General features: G+C 43.8%; 2 protein-coding genes across 2 annotated transcripts in view; one reads left to right on the forward strand and one right to left on the reverse strand.

Annotated features, from left to right (window-relative positions):
* Positions 1–93: 93 nt before the first annotated feature.
* On the forward strand, positions 94–15695 carry LOC132996185 (SH3 domain-containing protein 19-like). The gene is made up of 17 exons (XM_061066512.1): positions 94–522; positions 4677–4713; positions 6449–6489; positions 6679–6754; positions 6861–6996; positions 7216–7393; positions 7979–9220; positions 10116–10187; positions 10883–11183; positions 11304–11583; positions 11750–11944; positions 12483–12541; positions 12641–12891; positions 12999–13030; positions 13151–13352; positions 13535–13629; positions 13792–15695. The coding sequence occupies exons 1-17, from the start codon at positions 435–437 to the stop codon at positions 13897–13899; spliced, it is 3393 nt and encodes a 1130-aa protein (XP_060922495.1). The 5' UTR covers positions 94–434; the 3' UTR covers positions 13900–15695.
* Positions 15696–19686: 3991 nt separating this feature from the next.
* The window catches only part of LOC132996189 (serine/threonine-protein kinase DCLK2-like), a 9166-nt gene continuing 6292 nt past the window's right edge, over positions 19687–22560 (reverse strand). Inside the window, exons 7-15 of the mRNA XM_061066515.1 lie at positions 22398–22503; positions 22230–22287; positions 22000–22119; positions 21770–21916; positions 20922–21055; positions 20728–20805; positions 20480–20576; positions 20080–20160; positions 19687–19812 (exon numbers count right to left, since the gene is read on the reverse strand). Of these exons, the coding sequence (XP_060922498.1) occupies positions 19687–19812; positions 20080–20160; positions 20480–20576; positions 20728–20805; positions 20922–21055; positions 21770–21916; positions 22000–22119; positions 22230–22287; positions 22398–22503 (947 nt within the window). The remainder of the gene's footprint in view (positions 19813–20079; positions 20161–20479; positions 20577–20727; positions 20806–20921; positions 21056–21769; positions 21917–21999; positions 22120–22229; positions 22288–22397; positions 22504–22560) is intronic.

Here is a 22560-nt window from a genome sequence, read left to right on the forward strand (position 1 = left end):
CGCTAGTTATGCTAATTAGTCGTTCCGCCATTTCTTTTTCCCAAGTTTTTTTTTTTTAAAGAATCGGCTGGTGACGTCACGGGGGCCGGTGCGTGTTTCAGCTGAGCTTGCGGCGCAGAAACTGTTTCACCCGAAACTTGACGCAATAAAACTGCGCAGTTTTACCGTAACTGCGGTTCGGGTTTATTATAATATCAGGGTTATAGGATCCACGGAGCTGCTCCGGATCGTCTCACGGAGCTGAGCCGGGTCCGGGTGAACTGGTCCCGGGTTGTCGAGCTGCACAACAACAAGAGGAGGAGGAGGAGGAGGAACAATGTCCGGAGCTGTGACCTCCTCATGAACAGCCTGTGGTTCTGACCCGGCTCCGCTTCACTTCCCCGGAGGAGGAGGACAACACCGGAGGACACCGGAGAGGAGACCGGAGAGGAGACATGGCCGAGGCTCGCTCCGAGGAGGAGGAGGACAACATGAGGGACAGCCGGGAGCAAGTGGTCCGACGACAGCCTCGATCCTCCGGAGGTAAAAGACCCAAAATGTCCCCTGGTCTCCATCGTGTTTATTCAGTTTCCACCTGTTTCACACCTCGTGGATTCAGACCTGTTGGAGAAACAAGTTGTCACAAGTTAGAATAATAAAAACAACTTTACACAGAAACTTCTAAAGTCCAGAGAACCGCTCAGAACACTCCTGTCACCAGGGGTCTATATAGTTCATGTTGAAAAGAAGTTAAATAGGAACTTATGATGTAAATATAACTTTAAATATACAGAAAACAGCTAAAAAATACTCTTTTAACTAAATTATCTTTATAGTAAATGTCTAAAAACAAGTTGTCATGAGTTAAATGGGAGTTTATGATGTATATATAACTTTAAATGTACAGACAACAGCTCAAAATACTCTTTTAACTAAATTATATATAGTAAATGTGATAAAATAAGTTGTCACGAGTTAAATGGCAGTTTATGAAGAAAATATAACTCAGACAACAGCTCAAAAATGCTCTTTTAACTAAATTATCTATATAGTAAATGTTGAAACGAAGTTGTCACGAGTTAAATGGGAGTTTATGATGTAAATACAACTTTAAATGTTCAGACAACAGCTCAAAAATACTCTTTTAACTAAATTATATATATAGTAAATGTTGAAAAATAAGTTTTCACGGGTTAAATGGGAACTCATGATGTAAATATAACTTTACATGTACAGACAACAGCTCAAAAATACTCTTAACTAAATTATCTATATAGTAAATGTTGAAAAAGAAGTTGTCACGAGTTAAATGGGAGTTTATGATGTAAATATAACTTTCAATGTACAGACAACAGCTCAAAAATACTCTTAACTAAATTATCTATATAGTAAATTTTGAAAAATAAGTTTTCACGGGTTAAATGGGAACTCATGATGTAAATATAACTTTACATGTACAGACAACAGCTCAAAAATACTCTTAACTAAATTATCTTTATAGTAAATGTTGAAAAAGAAGTTGTCACAAGTTAAATGGGAACTTATGATGTAAATATAACTTTAAATGTACAGACAACAGCTCAAAAATACTCTTTTAACTAAATTATCTTTTATAGTAAATGTCTAAAGACAAGTTGTCATGAGTTAAATGGGAGTTTATGATGTAAATATAACTTTAAATGTACAGATAACAGCTCCTGTGATCAGATTTTTATATTGTTTATGTTGAATTTCTGCGTTTGTCCATCGGTTTTGTTCAGTTTGAGTTTCATTGACTTCAGTGGGATCCTCATCTCCTGCAGGATCCACCACGTCTGTGATATTTGATGTCTCCCTGTTAAATTTCTCATGGGACTGATGACCTGGATTTAAAATATCATCAAATTACTGGTTCAATTTGCTCAATATATAAACTACGAGTGACTATAAGTTTATTTACTAGTTAAAGATATTGATTTCTTCTGAAAGGCAACAATGCCCATGTCAAATCTCCTCAATCCCAGGGTGGCGTTTTCTCTCTGCTCTGTCCGATTTAAACAATTTTTAATAGAATAAATATTTCAAAATATACACCAGGAAGTTTGAATATGTTAACTTTGTGTTTATAGGAACCACAATTTCTTTAAAATACCCTTTTTCGTACACTTTACAGACCAACACTTCCTCCTGTACGCTCCCAGTCTCAGAGAGAGGCTGAACTTCACTGTGTGAGACTGTGGGTGTAACCTGCTCAAACCCACAGCCATAAATTCTTGTATCAACATGTACACATCTCATCATTTGGGTCAAAGTTCTCTCACTCACTCACACACACCCACACACAGACACACACACACATTCCCAGTTGGCTGTAATGGGACAGGCCTGTGCCAAGACTTAAAACCATTATGTATAAGTCAGATAATAAGTTATAATTTAGCAGATCTCTACTTTCAGCCCCGTGTTTTTGTGTAAGACAAACGTATAATTTCACCGTCTCCTCATCCCTCTGTTTACGACTGGGCATATTTTTGGAAAATGAAAAATACTTCCTGTTTCTTTCTTCTCAAATGTGACGATTAGAGAAGCTAGAACTAGATCAAAATAGTTTTATTTTATGTCATTTTCCGGAACCTCTACTAACTCATTATGTTGTGTTTATGTTTAACGCTGTTTTGATAAAAGATACAAACATCTTAACATGAGGGTCTTATCCAAATCGCCATTTTGGCTCAAAGTGGTGAAAGTGGAGCTGCATCGTCCATCTTTTATTTCACAGTCTACACTCGACTAGACGAGGTAGAGTTTCCAGTCAGGCTTGTGTTTGATGTGCTTTGATCCTGGTTTGTTTGGAATGAACACAAGCAGCAACGGGAAGTAGAAGTGGCTCCGACAGGTGATATCAGGTGACGGTTGATAATAGGGAACTGTGATCGGGCTTCACACAGATGAAGTCTCAGAGTCTCAGTCGGCTGCTGTTGTGAAACATCTGATTTAGATCCAACATGTTTCCAAATGCTCTTTGTCTCTCACATTTGTTTCCCAAAAGCGAACGTGCAGGAAATCTGGTTCAGAAATCCTTGAAAACGTTTGGACTCTGACACTTTTAGCTACAACACAAACTCCAAAACAATAAGGTTGCGTGTTTGTGTGCAGCATTCCTCTGCTGTGGCTCTAACGACAATCTGTGATTAATATTTTTTGGGCATCTGAACTCGGTTGTTTACCACGATGGTTTGTGTTCAGCCGCTCCTTAGCTTTGGGGGGGGAAATCAAAAGGTTGAAAGTCCGGACTCGGGTCGGGTTACACCTGCGTTAATAAAGGTTCTGCTGACGTTTGGGGATTAAAGAGTGAAAGGTGCTGACTCGTGTTTTCCACTCGTGATGTCATGCGTTAATGAACTGCATTGTGGTTAAGCTACAACCCAAACAGAATTGATACCATGTGTGACTGCAGAGGGCGCTGTTGCTCAGTAAAGCTTACTTTGTTTTGAATAAAGTAACGCACATTAATTCGGACTCAAAGCAGAAACGTCATGATCTAATTCTTAGAGACATTCCTTTAGTCTCTTCCATAACGTCCTTAGATCCCCAAGTCTTTCCCTTTTTATGACGTTTCCTTCCGCAAAACAGGAAATCCCTTCTAGAGCTCATCTCTCACCTTTGACCTCTAACTTTGCCCCCTTGGTGCCAACCGGGAAAATCCAACAGATGACTCTCCGTGCACTGCAGAGACTTTTTTGTGCTGCGCTGTGCATTTGCACGTTTGAACGCAGCCCCGGCACAGCGCTCCGTCAGCCTGCTTCAGATCAAGCATCTGGAAGTGGTAAAAGTCCTGATGACTCCAGCAGAATCTCGCCGCAGCCAATCACAGCCGCACTTCCTGTATGGTCGCTGCCAACCAGGCAGCACAGCTGGGCGGTCGGGCCTGACGTGTAGAGAGAAGTAGAGAAGTAGAGAAGTAGAGAAGTAGAGAAGTAGAGGACAGAGTGGAGGAAAGAGACATTTTGACTTTTCAACAGAAGAATAAAAAGGATAGAATCACTTGGTTCCTCTGGACGCCACTGGGAGCTGAGCGGCTGATCAGCTGTGATGTGAAGAGAAGGAGAGGAGGTAGGAAATGTTCACAGGGAGAAAAAGGTCCTGTCCTCTTTCCTTTTCTTTGTTCACCTTGAAAGGTGATGACAGGCGGTTCTGACGAGGACACGTTCATACGTTTACTTTTCCCTTCATTCTCGTTTTGTGATGTCTCGTGGTTGTGGTGATCGTTACCTGAGCGTCAAACTAAAGTGTCACCAGAGGACGGTGACGTGACTTCTTTTCATGTGCATTTTATTTTGAAGCGGGGGTTTTAAAACGAGGAGGGCAAAGCAGGCAATATTTTTCCTGCCCCCTTAAATTCTATGATCAGCAATGAACTGAAGATGACGCAACGACACCATGGTCAGAAACTCCATAACGAGGCCGCTAATATTTTTGCCAAAAGTTTTGCAATGTTAGAGGTTTGGGTCCAAACGCTTGTGGTTTAATGCATTGGCCCCCCAGGTCCCTCATGCATGGGGCCCACAAAGTCCCTCATGCCTGGGACCCACAAAGTCCCTTGAAACGCTCCTGTTTTGTTCTTGTTTCTAAAGGTGGTGCTGATTCCTTTGTGTCAAGGTAAACACATTTTTGATGAACACAATTATTAATCACAATCTCTGTTTCTCTCTCCGAAGGTCGTCCTGACAGACGTAAGCCCGAGCATCGTCACAGGTAAAACGTTTGTTCTTTTCCCCTCTTTGGCTCCGCCCACACTTCCACACAACGTTATAATTGCTAGAAATACAAACACCCTGGATGTGACAAAGGGAATTTCTCATTAAGAAAAAGACGTCTGCAAAACTCAGAAACTTTTTTTACATTTATTTTATTATCAGTCTCTTATTTTGCTGTGTCAGCATGCATCAGGGGATTTCCAATGTTTCACAACCATCAATTTGAAAAGTAAAATTAACCCAAACCTGAGGTTCTGTTTCCCCGATAACCACTCACACACACACACACTTTTAAACCCTGTGACTTCTCTGGCTAGTTGCTATGCCAACCAGCCAACAGCCCAAATACTTTCAGGAGTGTGTCAGACCCAGAGACCCATGGGGGGGGGGGGGGGGCACATGTGTGAGTAGATTTTCTTTAGTGATGCTGTCTACAGTATAGGTCAGAAACCCAGCCTCCTCCATGTTAGCAGATGGGACAAGGACCAAACTAAAAACTAGAGGACGTTAAAATGATTTCTCAAAGATTGTTTCTGTTATTTTTAGTTCTTATCACACTGATGTTTGTTAAAGTGTTCATGTTTCTGATTTCTTTGGTAGGACTCTGCATAAAAAAAGAGAGAGTTCAAATCTCTTTGTGTCTAAATAAAATCAGTAAAGTGAATTTACCAGGCTTCACTCAGTGGTTTTGGTTTGTCCAACCCACTGGTCTTTTTTCAGTGATCGGTCAGATATGGAAAGAGGAGGAAAAGAGGAGTTTTTTTCCGTCAGTGTTGAAAGTGAAGCAGAGGGTTTGGACAGTGATCGGGGGGGTGAGTCATGTTGGTTTACAGCTCTGTGAGAAAGAGAGACGAGCAGAGACAAAGAGCAGAAAGCACTTCAACCGTTGAAAAGCCTGAGAGAAATAAAAAGTTTCAGAAAGACGTCTGACCTCCTTCTGTCGTCTGGGTGAGTCGCTGCATCACAACAACTACTTCTCTCCTAAAGTGGGAAGAATTCTTGGCTCGGTTTCTGAACCTCCAGCCGCTGAAATATCTGTGAATCAGTTTGATCGGCCTGGATACCGACAAGTCGACGTCTGGGAAGAACCAGGGGAGTTCTTTCCAAATCCTTTCTTTTACTGCCGTGCGGAAAAAAACACGATTTCAGCAAATTCTTCATCCGGAAAGGAAAAAAAACACAGAGGGTTTTAGTTAAAGAACGTTGAGCAACATCAAAAAAAGAGGTGGTGACATTTCTCTTGTGTGTTTGCTGTGATAGGAAGAGGAGAAAACATTGAGCTAGCAACGTGACCTCCATGTTTTCTGTCCTTATGTTGTGGTTTTACTGTAGGTGTGATAACCAGAATCTTAAAGAAGTAAAGCTAACACGCCCACAACGATACAAAGATACTTTAGCTTCATTTTTTACAGTGGGAGGATGTAGGGATTCGTCGTCCATCTTTATTTCGAGTCTGTGTTCGAGTGGTTTTGAATCTGTTGTTAATTTGAGAGTTGGGGCCGTTGTTATTTCCCTAGAGCAAAGCAGCGAACCCTCAGCTTCAAGAGAAAACAAACATTTTAAAAAATTACGTCATGAAGAATGTGGATGTGTGGGGTTCCAATACTGAGGAGTGGGTGGGACGAGCGAGCTATGTTTGTCACTGGAGAGAGAGAGAGATCTACAGAGGGAGGAGATGGAAACCGAGGTGAAATAATGTGACTCACAGTTTCCTTTTCTCTCTCTCTCTGTAGCCAGGGTCCTCTCTCGTCCATCAGAGCTGCCATCAAAAGAAGTGAGTGAAGTTCTTCTTTTTCTACGTCTCTAACATCTATTTAGAAAAAGTGTTTTGACTGGAATTTAAATAAAGGTTTATCCGTCTCGAAATAACTGTTTGATAACTTCACCCAAATGTTCTGCCTCTTCTCGTTTCCCACACTTCCTGTCGTCTGTGTTTAACCCTGATCTGTTTCCTGTCCGTCAGCTTCCACCAGGTCGACCTCTCTCTCCGAGACGTCCAACACCAGAGAGCGAGACAGGGAGCGGGAGCGAGACAGGAGGTGAGACGCTGCCTGATCGCTGAGGTTTTATCTGAATGGTTGTTGTCGTGTCAGGTTGTGCTTTTGGCCGGTTGTTGCAGCCTATGTTATCTGTCCTTGTTGCCAGGCGACCGGAGATCACCATCCTGTCTGCAGAGCCGCTGGCCTCCAACTCCTGGTTCCCAGGGGCCTCTGGGGGTTTCCCACCCCCCCCTCCTCCTGCCGCACAGATCTGGGGACCCACAATCCCTCCGTCCATACAGGTAAAATGTCATCTGAACTGGGTTAAAAAAACATTATTAGTAACTTAGACGTGTTGCTAATGGGGAAAAGGAAGCAATTATTATATTAGTAACAAGAATAAGGAAAAGCATGCATTCAAAAAGAGGGTAAACAACATAAAAGTTGACATTTAAACCTTTTTCTCTTTTCCAGTTGTATCTTTGTTGTGATTTCCCTTTTGACCGTGTTACTCTCCACAGCCGCCTCCTTCCTACGAGGAGGTGATCAGGGAGAAGACACAGGAGCAGGTTCTCCTTCCTTCTTCTTCTTCCTCTTCCTCTTCATCCCCATCTTCGTCCTTAACACGTCAGATTTCCACAACAACCATCTCCACACAGACTGACCCGGGATCTGCTCCTGATCCACAAGACCCTCAGGGCGAGTGCTGCTCAGTATTTTTCACTCAACTCTGACATTTTGAAACTGGTGTATAAAGTACTTGAAAGCCCTACTTGAGTAAAAGTACAGATATCTTACCTGAAAGTGACTTCGGTAAAAGTAGAAGTCACCCGTCAGAAAATGACTTAAGTAAAAGTCTTAAGGTAGCTCATATTAAAAGTACTTAAGTATCAAAAGTAAAAGTACAAGTACCAAAATTAAAAATGAAAAGTGCAGACACAAAACAACCCAAAATGTTTCTCCTCAAGATTTATCTCAACTGACTGAAAAATTATAACAACAATATGAATATAATGTATATAATGTATAATTTTACAAATTTTGAGAACCTCCGCTGCTCAAGTAACGAGCCAGTTTGAGAATGTAAGAAGTAGAAAGTACACATATTTTTGTTCAAATGTAACGAGTAAAAGTAAAAAGTCGTCAGGAAAAGAAATACTCAAGAAAAGTACAGATATGAGAAAAATCTACTCAAGTACAGAAACAAAGTATTTCTACTTCGTTACTTCCCGCCACTGCATTTTGATTTTGAATATTTACAAGAATACTCTGTCCCTCTTGTAGTGAGACGACCGGTGAGACCCCCACGCCCCTCCCCTCTCTCCCATCCTCCCAAATCATCTCCCGTCGATGACATCAACACAACCGCCAGCCAATCAACACTCACATCCCTGAGCAGTGACTGTGTCGGAACGAACACGGAGCCCGAGACGGTCCCGCCCGCCCCGGCGCCCGCACAGTGCTGCGACGTCCTCACGCAGCTTTGTTCACCTTTGACCTCGACCACTTGTGCCCAAACTGACCAGCGGGATCAGGCTCCTCCCTCTGCTTCTTCTCAAGTCCCGCTGGAGCGTCCTAGACCACGCCCTCGCTCTAAGCTCGGCGTCCAGCAAATCAGCAGGAGCGAGGTCAAAGTTCAGACTCTGGTGAAGCTACGTGAGGACGGTTGCGCCACGCTCGCCGCCCGTGCTCAAGCCGACCCCGCCAACCCCGAGGCGAGTCAGGGGAAGTACCTGCAGGAGCTGCTCGACGCCTTCAGCTCAGACGACTGGGGCTTCCCTGATCAGCACAGCGACAGCAGCGGCCACAGCCAATCAGAGAGCGAGGACGAGGACATGGCGGCGCTGAAGGCGAGGATACAAGCGTTCGAGCAGCAGCAGCAGGTGGCTGATGGGAGCTGCGGGGACACTAACGACTTTGTTGTGACAAAGAAACCGGAACCCCGGCCACGCCCTCGTCTCCAACCGGCAAAATCTGCCCCTCCCACTGTCGCTCCGAAACCCAAAAACTTTTCCCACTCTTCCAAACCATCCAGCAAAGTCTTCTGGGAAGATGTTGCTGTGACAGCAGAGGGGGAGGAGTCGGTTTCACAGGAAACTCTTGAGTCTCTGTCTGAAGAGTCGAACGCTGGAACTCCAACGCCTGCAGAGTCGGTACCTTGTCTCCTGAAACCTGCTGCAGCTCCTTCCAAACCGATAGTCGCACCAAAACCACAGCCTGCTTCAGAAACACCCCCGTCATCTCACGTCTCTGCTCCGGCCTCGGCCCCCCTCCCGGCCCCCGTCCCGGCCCCCCGGCCCCCTCCACCCAAACTCTCACCCTCTCTCAGCGAAGCTCCGAACCCCAAACCTCCACCCAGACCCCCAGTCGCCCCCCGGGCCTGCACCGGAGCCGCACAGCAGGACAAGAGCAACACAGCTGGGCAGACCATCCCCACTCTCCCCCCGAGACCCTCAGTGGAGGTCAGCGGGGGGGCACAGGCCGAGCCTCAGGCCGAGGAGACGCAGGACGACGCAAAACCAACTGGTGAGTGTTATTAAAACCGTAATCTGTACCTCTGCCTGCAGGTAGTGGGAACTCCAGAAACACTGTGTTGACATTGGGATTTTATATTTTATTAGTTTTGACATTGGATTAGGATTTGATATCTTATTAGTTTTACCAATGTATTAGGGATGGGGGAAAAAACCGATTCAGTTACAAATCGCGATTCTTGTGAATGACGATTTTAAATCGCCATGCTGCCTCCCAAATCGATTTTTAAAACATATTTATTGGTTTATACGAGGGGGATATATGGGGGGGAGCCACATCACCCCAGAGCATGTTGACCAGCTCTTGTTTTTACACAAGAATCTAAACATACCCAAGCACTAGCTTTGCATTGCCTACATGCAAACAACAATAGCCTACTTTTTGTTTATTTCAAAGTTTATATTTTAAGTAAACTTTTATTCATTCTATTTAATTTACCTTTTATTTATTGTTTAAAAGTAGCCTAAGTGGCTTACATTTCTTAATCTGTCAGTTTGTGTGCAGTTGACTGGGGCTGTACAATAATAGGGCACATTTTTATTTATTTTCTCTATTGGCTGCCCGGCAGTCATTAAGTTAATGTTAATATTTGAAATAAAACTGGTAAAGCTCTAATTGAATTTGACTGTATTGTATTTGAAGGTATGATTCAACATTTTTCCAATGTCCAGTATTTAAAAAAAAAAACAACCAAAAGAAATCGTAATATCGAATCGCAATACCCACAAAAATCCCAATACATATCGTATCGCCACCTAAGTATCGTGATAGTATCGTATCGGGAGGTCCCTGCCGATTCCCGTCCCTACAATGTATAGGTGCTTTAACGAAAGATGTCTTCACCGAGTCGTCTATATCTCTTCTCCTCTGATTCTTGTTGTTGCAGTGAAAGCAGGAAGTGTCCGTCCGGGCGTCCCGACCAAACCGGCGGCACTGGCCTCCCTCCGCAGGGCCAGCGGTAAGAGAGAGAGAGTGTGTGTTTGTGTGTTTGTGTGTGTGAACACTAAGCTGGATGTAGCTGCAGCACAATGGAGCGTTTGAAAGCTTACAGACGTGAAACCTTGCGTCCTTGTTATGTGGAATTAATATGCAAACGTGGAGAGATTGAATGTGTGCGTGTATGTTACATTATGCAATCCAAACATTGTGAAAGACAAATGCTGTGATTGTGTGAGGAGAGAAAGAGACCCCTCTGTTTGTGGTTTGTCAGAATGAACCTCTCTGTTCATTCTTTGTCTGAACGGCCTGGTCCCGCCTCCAAAGAGCTGAGTCTGCTCTGATAGGTCAACTGTCTGGAGAGTGTCAGAAATGCCACGCCCCCTTACCCAGAGGCTTCCAGTTTAACTGTAAATCGTGGGTGTTTGTGTGTGTTTGTGTGTCAGAGATACTTTCCATACTTCTGATTTACCTGGAGCAGAATGTGTGGCTGCAGCTCCTTCACAATAAAAGCCCAATTTACATGAGAACAATATAACAGTTTGCTTTGGTTATAAAGAAAGTTGGTAATGAGCCGTTTTGTTGTGTATTTCTTTCCTTTACTTCCTAAAAATGTTAATTTCACTATTGTTTATTAACTTAACCTTCTGATCTGAATAGGAAGTAATTATGAAATATATTTAAAAACGTATTCTGACTTCTGCTCTGAACCTGCAGCTCCCAGTCTGGCTCCTAAACCTACCGGAACTTCACCAGCGCCTCCGGATCCAAACCCGGTCTCATCCAAATCTGCAGCTGCTCCGGCTCCAGCCCCCAAACCATCAGGACCCCCGGGCGCCACCGCCACTCCGGCTCCAGCCCCCAAACCATCAGGACCCCCGGGCGCCACTGCCACTCCGGCTCCAGCCAAACCCCCCGTCACAGCTCCGGCTCCGTCCCTGAGGAGAAGCCCTGTGATCCAGCAGAAAGCAGAAAGTACCAGAGCTGCAAACCCATCGGACCCTCCCCTTCCTCGCCGGTAAGGTCAAGGTCAAGGTCGCTGTAACCTTACAGAACAGGTTTGACCTCTTGAACATGATATTTCAGGTCTGCCTTTAGAGGATTTCTACTTACACTCGAGTCCCTCTGTTCTCCTCAGGCCCTCAGGTGAAAAGCTCCTCCCCCTCCGTCCTCCACCAATCAAATCCACTCCTGGGCGCCCGCCACCTCCAGCCGTCAACTCGACCTCCTCAGCCAACCAGATCCCTCCGTCTTCCCGAGCCAGTCCCGCCCTCTCCAGGTCGCCAGCCGCCCAGAGTTCACAGACCACTCCCCCTCCTGTAACAGCCAATCAGCTGCCGGCTCAGAGGGTCTCAAAAAGAGGACCCCCTCTGCCCCCCCGGCCCAAACCTGGACATCCTCTTTATACCAGCTACATGGTGTGGACACACACACACACACACACACACACACACACACACACACACACACACACACACACACACACACACACACACACACACACACACACACACACACACACACACAAATACAAGTTCATTTATTTTGAGGCCTGAGGTGAGTTATTTCACTATGTTGCCATAGAAACAGGAAGTCCTGATTGTCCTGGACGACCCGCTGCCCTCAGAGCGTCTCGCTGGTGAAGGTCAAACCTCCGTTGTCCCGCTCGTCAACCCATCACAGTGTCTCCTGGACCTGGACACACAACCAGAGCCTGTCCCTGATCAGGACGGCCAATCAAAACCCGCTCTGGAGGACGTCAGCCTATCGGAGTCACAGGTACCTGAACAGCTTTATGGTTCTGATATTATTTGATGTATATTTAAGGACGTATGAATGTAGACGGTAAATAAAGGTAGACGTAGACTCTGAGTTAGTGTTGTCACAATACCAAAATTATGACTTTGATACTATACCTGCCAAAATATCACGATACTCGATACTTTCGATACGATACCACAAATACGATACAATACCACAAATACGATACTGGTATATTTATTTATGATAGTAATAAATAAAACATCTGTAAGGTTCCCTTTTTTAGCTTGTTCCTGCCCAGCTTTTTGAACACTTAACAAATGGTATTCATATTAGTATTAGCCTACAGCAAGATATAAATGAAAACTACATGGTGACATCATATTGTCCGTATCTGACTATATGACTACATAGTTATTTCCACAAGTATGAGTTATATAATTTTACAGATGTGTGTTTGAGGTGAAAAAAAAGTAAAAACATGCCACCTGAGCGGTTCTAGTACTGGTACACTGTGCAACACTACTCTGAGTTGTTGTTTCCCTATGTTGTTCAGTCCATCCTGCCCGTGCAGCCTCCTGAACAGAAAGATCAGCCGGACCCTCCCCCCGTCAGGTCCGACGCACAAACACACAACATCATAAACTACACAACAGACCCTGAGTTCTCACAGTCTTCAGGAGACCATGTCTAAATCTGTCCTGCTTTTCCCAGCGGCCCTCGCTGCGTCGCCGTGTTCGACTACGAGGGCGAGGAGGGCGACGAGCTCACCTTCTCCCAGGGGGATGTCATCGCCCTGCTGGAGCTCAAAGGACAGGAGTGGGGGCGGGGCCAGATCCACGGGCGCATAGGAATATTCCCCCTGAGCTTCACTGAGGTGGTGGAGCCGCTTCCACAGACGCCGACATCACTGGAGGAAACCACGAAGGCCACAGCGATGGATACGACAGCGGTAGAACATAACGGTGGGCTGAGGAAAATGATCCTTTTTTCTTTAATGGTGAAGATTTAATTCTCACATCTTTAGATTTGAATGTAATGTTGCTTTATTTAGTACGTTTGTCTTCTACAGAACCAAAGACCTCACAGGACTCGAACTCTGAGGTGAGTGTATTGAAGTTTGAATTTGGTTTATATGAATATTTCCTACGTAAACTGTTTCCTCAATGACACATGATCTGATGTGTCTTTTAATGGTGTGTGTATCTACTGATGTGTGTGTAGTTGGAGGAGGAGGTGAAGGAGAAGGAGGTGGAGGAGTGGGCTGTGGCTCTGTTTGACTTCCCCGGTCAGACTGAAGAGGACCTGTCCTTCCACAAGGGGGCGCTGATCCGAGTGATTAAGCACATAGACACTGAGTGGAGGAGAGGAAGACTGGAGGGGAGGGAGGGGCTTTACCCGGCTGCCTTCACACAGCCGCACCAGGGTACAACAAAAACACACACACACACACAACCACACACACATACACACATACATATTCAATATTAAGTTAATGTAATGGAATCCATTTTTATCAATCAAGATGTGATTTTACCTGTAGCAGGAAGAATAATCATTAATGAAAGTCGTCTGCGTCTAACCATTACTTCCTCCTGCTGTTCCCAGTCCAGCCAATCACAGAGCAGCAGCCGGTGGTTAAAGGGGCGGGCAAGGCTTTGTTTGACTTCACAGCCGAGAGCGAGGACGAGCTCACGCTAAAGGTACGTGAGCAGCACGAGTAGTTATTCTTTATTTGCAGCCATAACAATATTAATTACACAGACTGGGATTTAAAATAAGAGCTGAATGATTTTCTTTCCCTTTTTCTTTGTTTAAAAACACCCTCTCCCTCCCTCCTTCTCTCTCTCTGTGTCCCCCTGCAGGCCGGTGATGATATAACACAGGTGGAGTCCGTGGATGAGCAGTGGATTCTGGGAGTTGTGGCTGGGAGACGTGGGTTATTCCCGAAAAACTACATTTCTTTTCTCTGACGAGGGGATTTTGACGAAGGGATTTTGAAAGAAAGATTGACTTCCTGTGACTGAAGGGAAACGGCAGCGCCACCTACAGACGGTGTTTTTTTTATTTCTCTTTTCTTTCTCGTCCTGGTCGGCTTTTATCGGCCGTTTGTGACTGAATTGAAGAAACAAGAAGTCTAGACTTGATTTTGCCTTGAGACTTTGTCAGTGTCACGACAAAGACCGAGACGGACCTTCGCTGCCTTAACGATGGAATAAAACTGATATGTGATGTTTCGTCTGTGGAACTGGATTTTACCTTTTTGAGGGATTTGACTCGTGGACTCTGACGACTGCACCTTTTAAGAGCTGCTGCTTTTAGACGAGTTCAGCTTCTCCTCTTTGTGTCTAATGACAGAAAGTTTAACAAAAGACTTTTTACGTCCTGCGTAAGTCTGCAGCTTTGGATCGGGACAGTTCCAGCTCAGAGGACGACTGCTTCACTCGCTCTGTCTTTAATGAAGTGAAACATGAAGAGCGTCTCATCCGGAGCCGATCAGAGACTGACTGAAGCGTCCATGTTACAGGAAACAGACGCTGAGCCTCCAGTTGTGACAAATATCGACTCCACATTTTTCTGTTTCCTGAATTTCTCACTGGTACGTTTATATAATTATGAAACAAAGTTTAATGATTCACATTCCCGTTAAACTGGATCATTTTACACGAAGAAAACTGAAGTTACTTTTTATCACTTGTTCCGTCAGTTTCAGTTTTAAACCATCGTCGCACAACAGCTCAAGAAAAAAGGTTTAATTGAACACGTTCTTTAATGTGAAGGAACGATAACAGAAACATTTAATCTGAGAGAAACGTGTTTTGCACATATGGAGAATCATTGGCAGTGATGAGAAATAAAGTTAATTTGTATTAAAAAGATTGAAGTGATTAAATTCATATTTGTTTATAATCTGGATTTAATGTCATATAATTTATACACAGTGAACTAGAGAATGTTGTAGTGACGCTTTGTGACGAGTAATAAGGCCCAAATCTGAAGAGAGTTTAATTGTAAGTTTATTCCACATGTCACGTTGGCTTTATTCTGGTTATGTGACTATTCTAGTAATGTTACAACTACAAGTATCCTCTCAATTACGATATTATTCTCAATATCTTAGATGTTTTCCTTCATCATAGGTCCATTACTCGTTGTATGATGTTGAACATTAGAGTTAACATTTGTTATTATTCACTGGTGTGAGTTTATTAGGAGCATGGAAAACTTACTGTACTTTAACTCTTTCTTTAACTGTCCCTCAACATTTCCTTTTTTACGATACATTTCAAAAACAGCATCTTGTATTTCTGGACTGAATCCAGGTCCTTCTCAACAAACTGAAACTTTTTTACTGCAGATGAAACGTGGACGACTTTCTCTCCCTCTTCTCCAGATGTTGTCAGTGGTGATGAATCTCGTTTGTCACGTGCACAGATTATAACTTAGTGAATAATGTTTTTACGCACACTTTATTTATCTCTAATTCTGAAAGTTTTGTATTTCTGTTATACCAGAAAGTTTTCAGATAACACAACACCCCTAATTTACCAATGAGCACATCTTCTCAAGGTTTTAATCATACAAAACGTTGAGAAAAGGAGTTTTGATTGAGGTTCGAGTTACAGCCAATCAGAGTTTGAGAGATGGTCTTACAGGTTTCTTCTGCATCAATGTAATTCTGTGTGTGTGTGTGTGTGTGTGTTTAAAAGTTGTATGTATAACCAAACATTCCAAGTTTTTAATCCAAATAAAGTTTTTAGGCATTTCAGTTGTTTCTGCACATTTTCTACTAATGTCTCACGAACTCTAATTCCTAAATGTTCCTGTTCTTTGTTCATAACGCAGCAGGAAGACGAGCGGGACACTGAGGGTTCACGTGATGCCAACGCATCAGTTTTATTTTCACAGTCCAATTCATCTTTCCTTGATACAAATCAGGGTTTGTGTTTCCTCCAAACGTCCCCGATCCCAACAAACATACAGGTTTCATATCAACACACATCAACATTACACATCATCAAAACATGTCTACAACATGTCTTCAAAACACTGCTGCTCTCACGTCTCCTTCCACTTTGAGCCGGGACTAGTTTTCCTACAAGCGTCCCACAGGAAGAAAAACACTTTGAGTCTTTGATTAGTTTAACAAAAATCTCTTAAGGGCAATTACAGCAAATGTTGAATGATTCTTTATTCAGATTTCTATCTACCAGGTTGAAGGTCTACGTGAACCAAAGAAATGATTGTCTTTCAAATTAGATAAGTTCAGAGGGTTGTGTTTTAAAACCTGACTGGGAAATAATTCAGCATAAATCCTGAAGATCAACCTCGGACTCCTTCTAGGAAAACCAGGCCCGTTTGGTTCATTAATCTAGTTCTGCTACTATAAAAAAGTTTCTGTCTAAAATGAGGCATGAGGTGAAATGATCACACACACACACACACACACACACACACACACACACACACACACACACACACACACACACATACATTGCATTTGATTTAAAAACACACACACAAAGGGCCTCACAGCTGCAGCCACCCTGGGTCAAATCACTGAAATCTCCTGGTTCTCTTCTGGGTTTCTTAGATTTGCTCAAAACCAACAAGATGCTTCCTGAACATGAACAAAAACACAAATTAACTAACGTGTCACAAACTCAGACCGAGTCATTTTGTTGTGTGTCATTCATCCTGCAGTAGACAGGGGGCAGCAACGAGCGATCAGTCGGTTTCACCCAAACTCGGCCCCTTCTTCTTCCCTCAGTGCAAATCGGCACATTTGGTCAAGGCAACACGTTTCCTCTCTTGTTCGCAATGTGAAACAAACTTCGGCTTCTTCTTCTACTGTAGCCAGAGGGGTAGGACTCTGCAGTGTGAGTTAGAATATTACGTAACACGTGAACAGAACACGAGCAGCTTTACATCGGAGCGTGGTCCGACACGTGCTCGTTGACCCAGGAGCGGCTGCAACACGACAGAATCAACACAAGGCTCCGTTTGGTTTGGTTTAAAGCAGAGAGAAAAAGAATTAAGACTAGTGGGTTCATAGCAGGCATAGAAGGTCAAAGGCCGAGCCACCGATCAGAATGTGAGCTGCAGTTCGAGGCGAGGGTCAGAGGTCGCTGCACAACGAGGAGCTGAGCATCATCATGTTAAAAACTTAAAGATGAGTTGCTTAATGTTGTGATGCAAGTTCCCACAAACTCTCAATCAGTGGCTCTGGCCAATAGGTAAAGGCCATGGAAAGGTCACGGTGAGGTCACGGTGAGGTCACAGCATCAGGTCATTCATCCACACGACGACTGACACTTTTTTTTTTTTTTTTTTAAATGACCGCCCCCCCCCTCCCTTCATTAATGCAAACACACACATACAAAATGCACATAGTGATCCTTTTAAGTTCAACCATTACAAATCAAATACACACTCACACTTATGTACACACACACACACAACTTTCCTTCATCCACACTGACCAGTAACATCAACAGACGGCATGGATGATGATGTGCGGATGGAGCGATGTGATTGGTGGATGAGCCACGATGTCACCCTGTAAAGAGAGAGAATCTGTCCATCGGACCAAACTCAACTTTCAGGTAAAAAACTCTTTCATCACAGTTCGTCAACACCCGTCAGAAACCTTGAATCTTTTATTCTGTCTTTAATTTTGTTTTATTTGAATCAATAACTAACTATTAAAATCAGGTTCAATGTGGAAAATCTTTCATTAAATATACGTTGTCCGGAAAACAAGGTTTCTTCCAGGTGCTGACACATCGCGTCTTCGATTATTTCTTTTAAAACATGTTTTTTGATTTTTTTTTTTCAAGCTGCTACTATTTCCCTACTTCACGACTGACTCACACAGACAGACACCAACAGACGAGTGGTATTTACAACATTTACAACATATTTTATCCTCCGTGAACTGGAGGTCTGGACTTGAACGTTCCCTTTAGCTCAGTCGTATCAAGGATCGCAACCTCAGAAGATCGTTGTAGAAGTAAATTTGTGAGGTTTGTGAGTCGTTACGTTAATTTCAGACAAAGCGAAGCCTGAGTTTTTATTTTCCATCAAATTAATCTGTCCACTCAAATATTTTACATAAAAAGATTCCAATTCCCCAAAAATTTTTAAATCTACCAAAATTCCAGTTTAGAGACATTTTGAAACCTCTTTTTCCCCCCTTATTTTTAGTCATATTTGGCCCAAATAATCTTCCATAGATGATAAAACAATGAGCCTTGTGTATCAGTACAGTATTTAACATGTGCTAGTTTCTGAGGACCTGTAGAAGAAAGAGCATTTCGGATGTTAAGAGGAATTCATCAGCAGCGTAAACAGGCACAGTACTTGAATTTCTTCCTGGACTGTTGGGCAGCAAGTAGAAGAAATGAGAAACGTCCTTCAGGCCAGCGGAAGGAGAGCAGGAGGGACAAGGCAGGAGGAGCAGAGGACGTGTCCCAGAATACACGGAAGACGTCCTGGTGGCCGAGAGGCAGGGACTACGGAGAACTAGATCCCTAAACCACAGGGAGAGTTCTGTAAGTGAAACACTGGTGAATATCTCAGAGCCTCGGAGTTAACTGTCAGTCAGACCAGAGGTTCAGTCCCGTGAGACACCGGGGGGGGGGGGGGGGGGGGGGAGCAGTCCAATAGCACCTTCACGGTCTGTCCTTCCAGCAGCAGTGGGAGACTCCTGTCACAGAGCAGAGTGGACGTTTGGTCGAGGTCTAATGGAGCTTACCCACGAGGATGTAAATACTTTCCAGTACAGCAGCAGAGACGTGACTTGGTAAAGTCTTCGGTAGATTAAATGCGGTTCTACATCACAGCTGAGGAAAGTCTCCAATTGATTAATTGGATATAATACTAAAGAACCTGTTTCCAGTTGAGCAGTCCAGCAAGTAAAGTGGAAATCCTTTTGGTTTTTCAAATCAATTCCAGACTGGAGGTTAGGGAACACTTTTGGTTTCCAGTAAATCAAGAAAGTGGAAAAAACATTCTTAGATGTGGCTGAAGGAGCTTGTTTGGTCTCAAGCGAATGAAGGAGGACGTGTTCTAATCTAGAGCTTAGTTGTTAGTGGTTCTGGTCCAGTGGGTGAGATAGGACTGCTTCTAGACCAGAAGGATGTGGGAACCTGCTTAGTTTCCAGAGTTCTAGACCGAATTTTAAGGAGCTTATTTCTAGTATATGAAAAAGGAAAGAGATATTGCTCTTCTACAGCTGATCATAGGGTGTTTACACCAGGATGAAGGAATGTTTTTGGTTTCAAAGATCACGACCACTTGTAGATCAAATATGTGGGGAAATCACTGTTTCCAGAATATAAAACAGGATGTTTTCCAGATTTCAGGGAACTTGTTTGGTTTCCAGTGGGTGAAGTCGATCTGCTAGACTGAGAGCAGGTGGGGTTTCCTTTTGAAAGACGTGTTCTAGACCAGATTGGAGGGAGCTAATTTCTAGTACATGAAATGGAACTAGATGTAGATCACCAGTGTGAGACCTTGTTTGGTTTCCAGAAGATAAAATACGATGAGGGAACATATGAGACTGGTTTGAGGGAGCTAATTCCTATGTTCCAGAGCAGTGTTGAGGGAACTCGTTTGGTTTCCAGTTGATCCAAAGGCCCGGATGGAATGATGGAATTCTAGAAGAGTAATTTAGTTTCCAGGAAAAATTTAATCCGGACATTTTGTGTTTTTTTTCACTGAGGAAAACAAGGAGCTGAACTTTCAAGAGGTGAGTTTTAGACCATGGGTGAAGGAACTTGTTTGGATTCCAGAATCGGTAACTCCTGCTCTGGTTCCAGTGCGTCCTCACTGGTCTGGTCTTCAGTGCTGCTCACAGCGTTGGAATCGACCGGAGCTTCGTCCTAAACCAACACAGTGACCAGTAACAGCCGTTAGCATTTAGCATTTAGCATCGGAACCAAGGCTGTTTTACTGAGGCAGGTTTTGAAATAAGGAACAAGGAAGGAAGTTGTTTCACTTTCCACAGAGAATAACTAAACAACTTCTGCTTTATGGTTAGTAATTGTGACTCATTTCTTCTCTAGTGGTCTGTACTGTAGGTGTGTAGTATTTGTGTGTGTGTGTGTGTGTGTGTGTGTGTGTGTGTGTGTGTGTGTGTGTTTTCTTACCGTCACCCAGCAGTGTAACAAAACTTCCTCTGCAGTGAAACGAGTGTCTACGTTCACCTGCAGCATCTGACTAATCAGCATCTGGGGAACAGGTCATGTGACAGTTAACAGCCTGCAGAGAACTGACCGTTATTCTTATTCATGAGATGTTCCATCAAACCTGTCTGTGACCGGCATGCGTTTACAGTACTGACAGTAAAGATGGTTAACGTTGAATCCATTTAATACAAGGGAAGCTTCTTTTTTTAATAACTGCAAATGATGATGGACGACTCGTCTCCTCTTCCTCACGTTCTACAAAAAGTGAAGCTCACAATATTCCCACAAATCCTGGTCTGACCAATCATGAGTCAATCTCAGCTGTCAATCATCTAGGTCTAGAGTCAAACGGCTGTGGTACCTTCGCAGGCAGACTGATGGCGTCCCAGTCCGGAGACGGGAACTCCAGCTTCCCTCTGAGGATCTGATCGAACAGCTCCTCCTGCACGTTGTTCTCACTGAGGAATAAAAAAAACACATAAAAGTAAATGCTATAGAAAACAAGACGCTATATTATACCAGGGACCAGATGGACACATGTTTTTAAATCATCTGAACGAACGAGTGCAGGTTTTATTATTGATTATAAGAAACTTTGAGTTCTCTGACCTTCGGAATGGAGGGAACCCACACAACAGGATGTAGGTGATGACTCCAGCCGCCCAGATGTCGACTTTGAGACCATAACTTCACAAACACACAGAACGGGTTTAAAGTTCATTCCAATACCTTTACAGAAAACTGACGAGTGACCCAAACAGTGAGTGAATCAAAGCCGTGAAGACACTGAAAGGTTTCCTCACCCGGTCTCTGCGATGATCTCCGGGGCCACGTACGTCGGCGTCCCACAGACGGTGTAGAGCGGCCCCTCCACCACCGTCGCCAAGCCAAAGTCCCCCAGCTTCAGGGACTTGGTGCCGTCTGGATACTCACACACCTGATCACACACTCCAGTTAGCGTCTACCTAAGTGTGTGTGTGTGTGTGTTTGCACCAGTGGTGTATAAAGTACTTGAAAGCCATACTTGAGTAAAAGTACAGATATCTGACCTGAAAGGGACTTCGGTAAAAGTAGAAGTCACCCGTCAGAAAATGACTTGAATAAAATTCTTAAAGTAGCTCATATTAAAAGTACTTAAGTATCAAAAGTATCTGGTGTTGAAATGTACTTAAGTATCAAAAGTAAAAGTACAAGTACCAAAATTAAAAAAAATGCAAAGTGCTTTTTATAGTAGGCCTATACAGACACAAAACAACCCTAAATGTTTCTCCTCAAGATTCATCTCAACTGACTAAAAAATTATAACAACAATATGAATATAATGTATATAATGTACAATTTTACAAATTTTGAACCCTAGATGAGAGAGAGAGAGAGAGAGAGAGAGAGAGAGAGAGAGAGAGAGAGAGAGAGAGAGAGAGAGAGAACCAACCTCCGCTGCTCAAGTAACGAGTCAGTTTGAGAATGTAAGAAGTAGAAAGTACACATATTTTTGTTCAAATGTAACGAGTAAAAGTAAAAAGTCGTCAGGAAAATAATTACTCAAGTAAAGTACAGATATGTGAAAAATCTACTTAAGTACAGTAACCAAGTATTTCTACTTCGTTACTTCCCACCACTGGTTTGCACGTGTGTGTGTGTGTGTGTTTACCAGCAGGTTCTCCGGCTTGATGTCGCGGTGGACGATGTTCATGCGGTGCAGGTACTTGACGGCTCCGGCCAGGTTGAAGACCATGGCGCTGGCGTCCCGCTCGCTGTACTTCGTGGAGGAGGTGATGGCGTCGAACAGGTCGCCGCCCTGGTGGAGGCAGAGGCATGAGAGTGGTGACGCTTTAAAGAAACGAGAGGATGAGGGTGAGGAAGAGGAAGAGGAGGAAGAACCTTGACGAGCTCCATGACGAGGAACAGCTGAGACGGCGTTTCCTCCACCTCGATCAACTCGATGATGCTCGGATGTCGAACCCGCCGCAGGACCGCCACCTCGTTCTCTATCAGGTGCTCCTGTTGTCACACACACACACACACACACAGACACACACACAGTGAGACACTTAAACACACTATCACTCCCGCTCTCGTGAACACAATATCTAGATAAATATCCGTGTTACCTTCCCACAGCATCGAGCCTTGTCGATGATCTTCAGGGCGTATTCCTTTCCCGTCGACCTGTCAATCAAAACACTCGACCTGTCAATCAACAAACTCTGAACTAAAACAATCCACCTCCCAGTTTTTAAAGTTAACATTTGGAGTTCTGTGTTCTCGATGTTCCTCACCTCTCCACACAATCCTTCACCACAGCGAAGTTTCCATCTCCGATCACTTTCCCGACTTTGTATTTGTCGTTGATGTTGGAGGAAGAAACCGTTCGATTCCCGTTAACTGTGAGAGGAGAAAGTCTTTACTCACTGGTTTGCTCCAGTTTAAACAAGCCATTCT

The sequence above is a fragment of the Limanda limanda genome, chromosome 22 (genome assembly GCF_963576545.1).
Source record: "Limanda limanda chromosome 22, fLimLim1.1, whole genome shotgun sequence".
In the NCBI taxonomy this organism is placed as follows: domain Eukaryota; kingdom Metazoa; phylum Chordata; class Actinopteri; order Pleuronectiformes; family Pleuronectidae; genus Limanda; species Limanda limanda.

Bases quoted from the DNA above. Each gene is read 5' to 3' on its own strand.
- LOC132996185 (XM_061066512.1), top strand. From the start codon at position 435: ATGGCCGAGGCTCGCTCCGAGGAGGAGGAGGACAACATGAGGGACAGC. The intron at 10,188-10,882 runs GTAAGAGAGAGA...CTGAACCTGCAG, and splicing joins CTCCCTCCGCAGGGCCAGCG to CTCCCAGTCTGGCTCCTAAA. The intron at 11,945-12,482 runs GTACCTGAACAG...TATGTTGTTCAG, and splicing joins TCAGCCTATCGGAGTCACAG to TCCATCCTGCCCGTGCAGCC.